Source organism: Antedon mediterranea, chromosome 1, assembly GCF_964355755.1.
Source record: "Antedon mediterranea chromosome 1, ecAntMedi1.1, whole genome shotgun sequence".
Classification (NCBI taxonomy): Eukaryota; Metazoa; Echinodermata; class Crinoidea; order Comatulida; family Antedonidae; genus Antedon; species Antedon mediterranea.
Window position 1 is genome coordinate 5,189,159 of NC_092670.1, and position 13,639 is coordinate 5,202,797.

At 31.0% G+C, this 13,639-nt stretch overlaps 1 protein-coding gene across 3 annotated transcripts in view; it reads right to left on the reverse strand.

Annotated features, from left to right (window-relative positions):
- Window positions 1-852: 852 nt before the first annotated feature.
- Window positions 853-13,639, reverse strand: part of LOC140054519 (ras-related GTP-binding protein C-like) — an 86,348-nt gene continuing 73,561 nt past the window's right edge. For all 3 annotated transcript variants that reach the window (XM_072099551.1, XM_072099559.1, XM_072099542.1), the window contains exons 8-9: window positions 10,144-10,292; window positions 853-2,123 (exon numbers count right to left, since the gene is read on the reverse strand). In XM_072099551.1, the coding sequence (XP_071955652.1) occupies window positions 1,957-2,123; window positions 10,144-10,292 (316 nt within the window). In that variant the 3' untranslated portion in view covers window positions 853-1,956. The remainder of the gene's footprint in view (window positions 2,124-10,143; window positions 10,293-13,639) is intronic.

Here is a 13,639-nt window from a genome sequence, read left to right on the forward strand (position 1 = left end):
ACACACTTTTGATAGAAACGTATTCGTCATAAACAAGTTTGTATTGAAATAAAGTTATCAGGTTGGGTTATTCTCATAAAATGGAAGGAACAAATACTAAAGGAATTTTATCCAGGTATTATGAAGTTTATACAGGTATTTTTACATTTAATCCAGCTGTGTATGAATTTCATCCAGGTATGTATGAATCCCATCCAAGTCTGTATACATTTCATCCAGGTCTTATAAATTTCATCCAGGTCTGTATACATTTCATCCAGGTCTGTTTAAATTTCATCTAGGTATGTATGTATTCTATCCAGGTACGTATTCTATCCAGGTACGTATTCTATTCAGGTATGTATGGATTTTATCCAGGTATGTATGGATTTTATCCAGGTATGTATGGCTTTTATCCAGGTATGCATGAATTCCATCCAGGTAAGTGTAAATGTTATGTAGGGCATTGTCTACATAGCTACTAGACATTGTTATACTCTAGGTTGTTACAGCAATGCAGTCAACACATATTTTTATGCTTTGAACAACTTTATGATCTTTATGGCACTATTAAATTATGACAAATAAAATAAGTTTAAATTATTAAATGTTTAAAAAAAAACTATCTCAAAATTCATCTTTATAATATTATACATTTTGTTATTATATGCGATATTTAGAAACACAAAAATGGTATAAAAAGTTATTTCTTAATAAATTACATGTCAAATAAAAAAAATATCTGATCTTACAACATGACAACATTCCTTTTTTTTATGAGCTCTAAGTATGCAGCAAGGTCTATAATACATTAATTAATGCACTGGAGGGCTACTATGCAATCTGAAAAGATTGTTAGAATCATTTTCTGAGTTAAAAAAAAAAAGTATTGCCTTAATAACCATACTACACAAATTACTTCTTAATATGATTGTGTATATCGGCTGATAATGTGTTACACACAACAATTTAAATTGACTGAATCTTTATAACTCCTAATATTTTAAACGAGTAGCTATAGCAACTAAATTATTATGCTACATTAATAATTATTTAACACATAAAAAAAACAGATAAAATATTATAAGACAAGCCACTTTAAGATGGTGTTTATGAAATAAAACAAATGTTTGTTATATGGAACATATTAATTAATCAATATGGAATAAAGCAAATTATGATAAGTTTCTAATATCTCTTTATACGTCAAAACATGATCAGTCATTTTTTAAAAGCACAGAAGCAAATGGATTACACATTTCTAGATTGTATTGTAGCGTACACCAATACAAAATAAAATTTTAAATGAGGGTCATATATACATATGTTCCAAATTCGGTCCTCTTAAAACCTTGTTACAATATTATAGATAGTTATATGTAGGCCTACAGATGTAAAATGCACATACTTTTGCACTACAAAACAAGTACTTAATTATTCATTTTTTAGTAAGAAAATCTCATATCCTATCTACAGTTTAGTTCATCCAAAATGACCACTATCAGCACAAGAACATTTTGATAATCACAATTGTGTGTATTATTTTAGGATTCCTAAAAGAGACAGTATGTATATAGAAATTAGGGTCAGTTGATGATCTTAATATTGTAATATAAATCTTGTCCTGTATAGTTTATCATTGCGTTGCAACCGAGATACAATACCTCCATAGACTTACCAAAAAATTGTAATTTGAACAAGACAAATTGTTCAAATCACAATAATATGTTTTCTCCAAAAAAAAAGGAAATGGAGAACAATGTTATGAATCTATCAGTATTTGAGATTTTTTTTTATGATTTAAAGTAACTGCTGATCAATCAATTCCCACCAAATATTCTCAGTCTTGTTTTTGTAATTTGCGTGGGCTCTCAGGCAGAGTGTTATTCATTTTTGTTATAGATATAAACTGTAAATAAATTGTTTTCCTTTTTAAAATCTTGTATCGTCACATGGTCAAATTGGATAACTCCCCTGTCATGATTTTGCTATGATGCCGTTGTTGCGAGTGTTGTCCAATCCTAAGCTACCGATTGGCGAATGCATCGCGCTGCTTCCGGCGTCAATTGCTTGGCTTTGTAGTCGAACCTCAAACACCTCTTCTATTGCTTTCTTGAAGCACAGGAAGTTGTAATCAATAATACCTGTAATAGATCATGGAGAGTTCGTTTGGTTTATTGACAATTGGCAAATGTTGTTGATATTTAGACACGTACAACATGCATAGAACACACAAAATCCATGAATGACAGATATTCCATCAAACTGAGTCAGTGTTAACACTTTGTCAAAAGAAAGTCCTTGGACACCAGTTTATCTAGAACGATTTTTAGAGGGAGGGGGGGGGGGGCGAGTCACCTGGAAGCCATCTGCTGAACCAGTACAATATGCCACTTCATATTCATATAATAGCTTCTAGTATCATAATTATTAATTATGAACAACGGTTGTATAAGAAATGTGAAATAAAGAATAAGTACATTATGGAGAAATTGTAGTTTAGTTTAGCACATGCCTTTTATCAAGCACACGCATGTATTTGAAGAAACTAATAGGCCTAGATAATTTCTCTTTTCTCTTTCTTTTTCCCTATTTCTTCTCTGTTCCTAGGCCCTGTAGACTAAAATCGATTTCTGTTGATGTAGGGTAATACACAATGACAAAACAAATGATAAGATAAAGACTGTCAATGTCTTAATTACTGAATTTAGGTATTGCTAAAAATATAACAAAAGACATACTGTAATCATTTGTACATTTTTGTTATTGCCATTTACAATACATTTTGTTATACTTTTCATTAAACACAATAAAGGATTATCTCTTTTGTGTTCAAGTTGCATCATGAGAAGAATTGCAAGGTGCGGGTGGATTATGTATAAAATTATAGTGTAGTTTTTTGTGTGTTAGCAATATCATGAAGATACTTCTTTGAGATATCAAGTTCAAGTAAAAAAACGTGTCATGTTTCTGTTTTGAAATAGTGCATATTTACAAATGACCCTGGAAATATTACCCAAGGGAATAATTATTACTCCCCCTAATTAGTAGCAAAGATTGACAATAAGCAATTACTAATACTTTGCATAAAATGCAAGATTTTACTGATGTAGAAGGGTTGGAAACCGCCTAATGGATTGAAATGATACTTTAGGCACATCCAGTTTAATAGTTGGGAAGCGACAATAATTATTTTCATGTTCAGTTTATTAGGAATAAGGAAGGCCAATGCAGGCTGACCTGCTCCCTTGGTGAACTATAATGTTTTTTATCCTAAAGCGAGCGGTAACAGTAAGCAAAAAAACAGTGTGTTTGTCCCACTTGTTGTAGAATCTGGATCTATTCTGAGCGCTCAACCGTCCGCGTTTTGTGTCATAAAAATTAACATTTACTTTTCTGCATATTACCATTACCGCTACTTAATTTGGCCTTTACGACAAACTGAATGTCTATTAGAACGCTTCTCAAGACCTCCCACAGACTATGCAGTGTACAGTTGGTGCCTGCAATAATTGATTTTACACCTACAGTACAAAGAGTAAACACCATTAATTTGCCTAGGTCGTCTTAGAACAACGCTTTGTAATAACTTGTTTTCTTCCAATTTTGTAAAATTCAACTATTCATGAATTTAAATTGTATTATTTTTATTGTTGTTTATTTTTTTAAATATTTGCTGGTAATTTTTTAGGTTTTTAGAATGAGATAATGTACAACCGGCTTTGACACCACTTAGAATTATTTGTATGATGAATAACAAATTGGGCCAGAATAATAATTAACAAAAAAGGATTTTTTTTCTAATAGAAGCTATGAAGTATATGAAGAGTATTGTGTAATGTGTATATCCACAAAAATAAGAAAACCGCAAAACGACAAAATTAAAGAAAGAAACAGAAGATGAAGCAGGAAACATAAATAACAGACCAAAGGAGTCACAGGATGGCAACCAAGAACAGGAAGAAGACGATGAAGAAAAATGGATGGAGAAATTAAATGAAATCACAAATGATACATCCACTGCCAGTGGATGACATAACCTATTATGAAACAAAAACAAAACATAATTGACTGTTCCCTAGGTCACGACAGACTTTCCAAATAGTTTTGAAATATTTTGTACATGGACAGAGAAATTGGCAGAAGTAATACCACCTTAAGCTTTGTCTACACTATCAAACTGGCCAATTGGTAATGATATGACGTCATCATGTCGATTATGGGCACATCACATTACTTTTGTCCCATAAAGTTTAATAGTGTAGACAGAGCTTTAAAATACAATTTCTTAGTATCCTGTGCACGTAAGCATTTATAAATATAGGTTAAAAAAGAAACTACATTAATGTAAGTGTTTCAAATGTGAAAGTTCAGAAAAAAAAAACCCATGAATCCATCAGTGTAATAATAATAGCACAGAGGAGGCATTGCCATTGCACACCTTGAATGATTGAATCAATATTGAAAACAAAAGTTGAGATCTGTCAAAATTATATGGAAGTCAAGAAACGAGAAAAATATAACTCAAGCCCACTCAATTTTATAGAGACAGTAAGGCATACATTTTTTATTCAATGTATTTACTTTTTGTAGGACATAATTCATTCAGCATTATGACGTACATAGTAAATTGTTATATACCATAGAATAACTGTTAGTACAATTGCTTCTGCTGTTCATGATAATATGCAGTAAATGTCAGGGGTTAGCAATATGTTTTCCCCCCGATTAAACTTAGGTTAGGTTAAAATAGGTTATGAGGCAGTAATATACAAAATTATATAATAACTCATTATATGATGAAGCCACTAAGACTGAGTAGAGAGAAATCTTGAATAAGAAATTTAGCACACATATGCTGTAATAAAAAATCTTTAAAAAATTATTTAATACAAAAGAATTTTTCAATTTAACTCAAAGAATTGAGAAGAAGAAGAACAATGAGGCGCCTTTGTGCAAAATACTTAACTAAAAAAAAGTATGATCAAAAAAACAAATGCATTTCTTGTTCCCGTACCTAATGGCTGATTAAATATAAAATAATGTTTGATGCGGTGCTTTTTTGACTGCAGCACTAATAGACTACAGCACTTATTCAATCATTGAAGACTTTGTGTGCAATACACTTGATTCTTTGACCTTTAATATCCAACTTATAATTAAGATTTGGAGTATGAATTGGAAAAATACCATATGATCCTTAGGAGTAGATTTAACCTTTGACCACTAATAGGTAATAAAGCTGAGCAAGATACCTCTCCAGAGAAATGAGAAATTAATAAGTGTTCTAGAGAAGGTAAATAACATACAATGATTTCATATTAGAGAGTACATGGGATTGGTAGTCATTTTAACAACAAAGCCTTAGCTTTAAGCCAAACTTAAAGCTAAGCCGCCTTTAAAGATGTATTGTTCCCAAAAAACATGAAAAATGAAGATTAATTAAATCAGACTTTGAATAGGTTATTTTGTACTTTTACTAAAGTTAATCACTTCTATAGAAAAAAAAACGAAAAAAAATTAATGTTTTCCTTATAAAATAACATGATAAATGGTTAAATTCAATCCAAAATCCATTGGCTGGCAGCTAATTTGACCATTTTTTGATTTAAATTCCAGGTAATTAATTTTTTTTTTCAATCCAATTTTTGGTCGAAGTCAATAACTATTATGTGACATTAACATGGCATATTCAACAATAAAAATTGTAAAAAATTATTTTTCAGGGGGACAATACATCTTTAAGTTTAGGTAGTAAACATTTTTAGGAGAAAACATGTTTTTGTTTTTCTCCTTTTACTCTTTATTTAAAATCTAAATTATCAGTCAGTTGGATTATACATCTAAACAAGAATCTCATTAATTATTCATCATAAATTTGATAATAGATTTTATTAATTTATGACAGATTAATGCAAGAAATTTTCAAAGAGCACTTTTTAAAGACGTTATGGTTGATGAAACATATGTAACAAAAATTCCTTCAGAAAATAAATTAGTATGAAACATTACTAATTACACATAGAAATTTGTCATCATTGAACAGTTTCAAGCCACTTGAAACTAACTTGTTCCAATTTTCTTTTTGACAGCGCTATGAGCAATGATCGTTAGAATGGCGCTATAACAATTGGACAAGTAGTTGATTGAATACATTTTTGTTATCCTTTTTTACATAATCTCAATGACTTCAGTCTAAAGTATATTGCAGTCATCATCATTAAATGCTCTCTCACTACCTCAAAAGTTTTTGGTCATTAACAGTTTTTTTTATTGGTCTAAATATTTTACTACATGTATGTTTCTGATATAATTTCTACTAAGTAAATATATTGTTGTGCTTGCACACCATCATTACAACAATTAAATACATCAATAACAATGCAAGTTACTTTGCAAAAATACAGAGTAGCGTGTTAAAGAGAAGAGACATGTTAAAATGCCACGCCAGATGATTACCATTAGGTAATAAAAATAAAAGCGCATTTCTAAATCCTGCTTTGGCATCCAGATAATGATTGTAATTAATGGGCTGCAAGCAATACAAGGGAGTTTATATTTTTGAATGTGCTGTTTTAGAAGCAATGTTGATTGCCGCAAAGTATTTTACGGTTAATGCTATTAAGGTGTGACCAAGAATAAACTACCATAAACCATGTGAAATCTCCCCGACACTGATCGTTTGAAAGAAATCGCTTGTAATGATGCATCAAAATCTGGAGTCATTTGACTGAACATTAAGAACAGATACTTGAGTGTGTAATGACGCAAATCAACATAATATAATTGTTAAGTATAAAGTATTGTACTTCCATATGAGATGGCCTGTTTTGATTTGAACTCTTTGTTTTAAACCATAATACCACAGATTGACAAATTACCTTTAAAAAAATAGTTACATTATCATTAAGATATAACTTGAAAAGAGTAGACATACAATAACTGTAATATGTTTGGTTTGACAATTTGTATAGTACAAATGTCTACTAAATGTAGAAGTAACTAGATAAATGAATACACTTGGAATTAACTAAAGCGCCATAATGGTATCATTTAATCTTTGTTTCTGCCATGTTGTCTGGTGCTTAATACAATTTGAAATTGTATAATTGCTAGACTAATAGAAAAAACATACTATATTAACAGATAATAGAAAATCTAAAGTAGTAAAACAAACAGAAACAAATAACCAAAATTGGCAATAGAAACAGACAACATAAATACTGTAGCAACAGAAACAGACAACATAAATACTGTAGCAACAGAAACAAACAACATAAATACTGTAGCAATAGAAACAGACAACATAAATATTGTAGCAATAGAAACAGACAACATAAATACTGTAGCAATAGAAACAGACAACATAAATACTGTAGCAACAGAAACAGACAACATAAATACTGTAGCAACAGAAACAGACAACATAAATACTGTAGCAATAGAAACAGACAACATAAATACTGTAGCAATAGAAACAGACAACATAAATACTGTAGCAACAGAAACAGACAACATAAATACTGTAGCAATAGAAACAGACAACATAAATACTGTAGCAACAGAAACAGACAACATAAATACTGTAGCAACAGAAACAAACAACATAAATACTGTAGCAATAGAAACAGACAACATAAATATTGTAGCAACAGAAACAGACAACATAAATACTGTAGCAACAGAAACAGACAACATAAATACTGTAGCAATAGAAACAGACAACATAAATACTGTAGCAACAGAAACAGACAACATAAATACTGTAGCAATAGAAACAGACAACATAAATACTGTAGCAACAGAAACAGACAACATAAATACTGTAGCAATAGAAACAGACAACATAAATACTGTAGCAACAGAAACAGACAACTAAAATACTGTAGCAATAGAAACCGACAACATAAATACTGTAGCAACAGAAACAGACAACATACATACTGTAGCAACAGAAACAGACAACATAAATACTGTAGCAATAGAAACAGACAACATAAATACTGTAGCAATAGAAACAGACAACATAAATACAGTAGCAATAGAAACAGCCAACATAAATACTGTAGCAACAGAAACTGGCAACATAAATACTGTAGCAACAGAAACAGACAACATAAATACTGTAGCAACAGAAACAAACAACATAAATACTGTAGCAATAGAAACAGACAACATAAATATTGTAGCAACAGAAACAGACAACATAAATACTGTAGCAATAGAAACAGACAACATAAATACTGTAGCAATAGAAACAGACAACATAAATACTGTAGCAACAGAAACAGACAACATAAATACTGTAGCAATAGAAACAGACAACATAAATACTGTAGCAACAGAAACAGACAACATAAATACTATAGCAATAGAAACAGACAACATAAATACTGTAGCAACAGAAACAGACAACATAAATACTGTAGCAATAGAAACAGACAACATAAATACTGTAGCAACAGAAACAGACAACATAAATACTGTAGCAACAGAAACAGACAACATAAATACTGTAGCAATAGAAACAGACAACATAAATACTGTAGCAATAGAAACAGACAACATAAATACAGTAGCAATAGAAACAGCCAACATAAATACTGTAGCAACAGAAACTGGCAACATAAATACTGTAGCAACAGAAACAGACAACATAAATACTGTAGCAACAGAAACAGACAACATAAATACTGTAGCAACAGAAACAGACAACATAAATACTAAAGCAATAGAAACAGACAACATAAATACTGTAGCAACAGAAACAGACAACATAAATACTGTAGCAATAGAAACAGACAACATAAATACTGTAGCAATAGAAACAGACAACATAAATAATGTAGCAATAGAAACAGACAACATAAATACTGTAGCAATAGAAACAGCCAACATAAATACTGGGGACAATCTTTTCTATTCAAATTTATTTTCTGTTGAGCACAAAGATTTTATAAATTACCATTTGAAAACAAAAAGTAATGATAGAGTGGAGTTGTGGCTTTAGAGTGGAGTTGTGGCTTGGTGGTTATGATGCTTGGCTACAACTCCAAGGGTCCTGGGTTCAAGTCCCGTCACATGTCAGGATTTTTTTCAAAGGACTAAATTACAACTCTACTCCCAAAGACTTGTAATAAAACTTTGTTTATGTATTGCATCTTGTATATAATGTTTGTCTTGTGAACCTCTGAGGGTTCCTAATGATCAGCAATAGCTGGATGGATCACCCTCATTATATATGGTTTAAAAAAAAAAAAAAAAAAAAAATTTCAAAATACGGATTTAATGTTGACCATGGAAGTTTTCAATCGAATATGCCAATTGTGTGGTCAAAATATTACTTCATTTTCCTCCAAAAAACAAGTTAGCAATACAATTGCACCACAATAACTGATCTGTAAATGACATTCAAATACAATATTCAATTCAATTTTTTAGCTTCAAGAAAACGAAGGAAGGCGATTCACATACTATTTATATCTATGCAACACAAACAAATATGCAATACAAACAAACGCTGTTAAATGTCATGTGATCTTCTAGGTATAAATGACAGTAGTTTAATTGAAACCAATTAATGTTCGTATAGAAGGTTTGTTTTGTAAATTACCTAGAAAATTGAAATTACTAACATCACAGATTAAATTCTGGAGTAATTAATATTCTTAGATGTAAAATCATATCATACTGCTAATAATCAGTTCCTACTGTGAGAGAAAGCATGGCTAAAATCTACCGTATAGTCTTAAGTTTTGATCCAGTCTGCAAGTTTATAGCCCAATGGCTTATGGTTGTACACAAATTTAATTGCTTAATGTACTTTGGCCTTAGATAATAAAACTAATATTGATATTGAAAATTAACAGCAAAAGGGGCATCAAGTACATAATTCAAAAATACTCAATTTAATTGAGAAAGTCACAAATATCAAAGGGTTTGTTCACACTGTACAAATCCACATGAGCTACAGTAGTGTATGCTTATGAAAAAAAAGCTAATGATTGACGAGATAACATAACCTTTATTAGGGGAGATACGCTAGATCGACATACACTGTTTTAGGAGTCACTTAAAAAGGGTAGGCGAGTGTAGTGAAAGGTTGATAGAGGGGATTTATGACAGGGAGCACAATTGTACCAAAAAAAATCCAAACAACTATACCTTGTCTATCAAAGTTTCCTTCTCTCAATATACAAACAAGAGCCAGGAACTTGTTGACCTCTTTCAAGTATAAGATGGTGGCATTGTTTAGCTTAATAATTGAGCTCGATTCAGCATCATAAGCTTGGTTTTCACTATCCTCTTTTACACTGCAAGAAATAAAGCAAAATAGAGGTTGAATTCATACATTATTTTCAACCTTCAAAACAGAGAGAGTGTACATGAAAAAACAAATAGATAATAAGTTTTTGAATCAATAAAATAAATCATTACAGAGACACTGGCATTTTATGTTTTATTTTGTTACTATAAAAAAACTGTAATGAAATTCTCATTCTCTACTAAACAATGTATTTATTCATAAATATATACAGTAGTATTTAATTAAACATTCTCAAAGTTTGACCAAATAATTTGTTAAATACATTTATTCACACTTTTTGGTTCTTATTAATCTTGAAAAAACCTACTACCTCTACGGCTGCTCATTAATAATAGCTTAATGTTATCTTCATGTCTATTTAATAAATCTTATATTATTAATGTGTAAATTGTAAATCTAGTTAAACAAAATGTATTTATTGTGTATGACCAAACACCGACTCCATACACATGCGTTATTTGAACTACCATGGGTTATAATGTATTTGCAATGTATGATAAATTGTCAGAAAGAGAAAATTGCTTCCGTATACAAATAAATATGGCAGGTGTATTATGTTAAGGTAGATCCGGAAACTACATACATCACGTATACATGATTTATACTTGTGAAAAAATTATTAGAATTTAAGAAGATAATAATCAATACACAGTACTATTCATCAATCTGAGCATGATATATTAAGGTTTATGTAATGTAATGAAAAAAATATCAAGATTGGTCTATTATTCTAAAGGTTTATACGACAGGAAAATAGTCCATGCGCAGTTTGATAGATATGATGAACTGACTTATATTCTTACAAACGTTTCAATGCAAAGAAAATCACATTTAGAAACTTTTAACAATGCGTATTCAATAGAAACACTTCCTCAAAGAACATGCACATTTAGTAGAAAAACTTCCTTAAAGGAACACACATTCAGTATAAACATTTCCTTAAGGAACAAACACATTCAGTAGAAACACTTCCGTTTAGGAACACACACATTCAGTAGAAACACTTCCGTTTAGGAACACACACATTCAGTAGGAACACTTCCTTAAGGAACAAACACATTCAGTAGAAACACTTCCGTTTAGGAACACACACATTCAGTAGAAACACTTCCGTTTAGGAACACACACATTCAGTAGGAACACTTCCTTAAAGAACAAACACATTCAGTAGAAACACTTCCGTTTAGGAACACACACATTCAGTAGAAACACTTCCTTAAGGAACAAACACATTCAGTAGGAACACTTCCGTTTAGGAACACACACATTCAGTAGAAACACTTCCTTAAGGAACAAACACATTCAGTAGAAACACTTCCTTAAGGAACAAACATATTCAGTAGAAACACTTCCTTAAGGAACAAACACATTCAGTAGAAACACTTCCTTAAGGAACAAACACATTCAGTAGGAACACTTCCGTTTAGGAACAAACACATTCAGTAGAAACACTTCCTTAAGGAACAAACACATTCAGTAGAAACACTTCCTTTTAGGAACACACACATTCAGTAGGAACACTTCCTTAAAGGAACACACACATTCAGTAGGAACACTTCCTTAAAGGAACACACGCATTCAATAGAAATACTTCCTTAAGGAACAAACACATTCAGTATAAACACTTCCTTTTAGGAACACACACATTCAGTAGGAACACTTCCTTAAAGGAACACACACATTCAATAGAAATACTTCCTTAAGGAACAAACACATTCAGTAGAAACACTTCCTTAAGGAACACACACATTCAATAGAAATACTTCCTTAAGGAACAAACACATTCAGTAGAAACACTTCCTTAAGGAACACACACATTCAGTAGGAACATTTCCTTTTAGGAACACACACATTCAGTAGGAACACTTCCTTAAAGGAACACACGCATTCAATAGAAACACTTCCTTAAAGGAACAAACACATTCAGTAGGAACACTTCCTTAAAGGAACACATGCAGTCAGTAGAAACACTTCCTTAAAGGAACACACACATTCAGTAGGAACACTTCCTTAAAGGAACACACGCATTCAGTAGAAACACTTCCTTAAGGAACAAACACATTCAGTAGAAACACTTCCTTAAGGAACACACACATTCAGTAGGAACACTTCCTTAAAGGAACACACACATTCAGTAGGAACACTTCCTTAAAGGAACACACGCAGTCAGTAGAAACACTTCCTTTCAAGAACACCCACATTCAGAAGAAAAACTTCCTTTTATAAAGTACGAAATATTTTTTAAAGAACTTCTTTTAGGGATATTTAACTTTGGTTTCTGTTAAGTATAAAAAGAAGGAGCCATTCAATGACAGAGAAAAAGAGAACTTTACTCATCATGTCATACCAGATACTACTGTCTGAACTATATTATATCTGTTTTTCTGTTTATCTGAATTTGGAACATTTTGGGCCTCAAGTCTATTTTTAGAAAAGTAGAATTTAAATCAACATAATTATGTTAGATTTACTTTTAAGGGATTAAATTTGTATTAATAATGTTGAGAGATTATAACCGTGAACCAATGAATCATTAAATACATCTATTTTCACCACTTTGTCCTAACTCCCAAGTACATTAAACTGTAAAGCATTCCATTTCCATTATGAAAACCAATAGATTGATAACCAGATATAAATGGGGTATTCATTTCATAATTTCTCGATTAAGATTGTATTTCAAGTCACATGTCCATCAAATGTTTTGCCTCAGGTGACAAACGCTTTTTTCCAATTTTAACATAATTAGTATAAAGATACTGTAGGTGTAGAATTATTTGTATTGGGTCAAATTTTTCTACTTGAATAATCAACTCTGGGCTTGTTTTTTTATGTATTATTATAAAAAAAACAAAACAAAAAACCCTTAAAACATCAGTGCATATATGTATTGATTCAAATATGAATACCATTACCAGTATTAATTTTTGTCTTGATCATTTTCCACATACACTACCTGTTTAATTAACTTTAATCACTAGAAATAAAGACTGACCAGTCGTTCTCAACTTTCTGTTGAATCATGGTTTAAAAAGTTTTTGACAGAGTTTAAATTACACAGACTTTAGTAAATAATGCAAAAGGTATGATCAGGCTAATAACCTGTAAAAAAGACTTCTCCAAGCAGATTTATAAGTACATTTTATAGAATAGCATTAAGTTCCCATCTCTCATAATCAATGTTTCATGTAATGAAGTGTGAATGTGAATGTATACATTTTACAAAAATAGCTACCATATTCTCAACTAATGCACACTTTTATAAAAGCATAGTAAAAGTTGATTAGTGTCAACCTCATGGGATTAGGTATCCAAGATTTAGTAGTCATCACA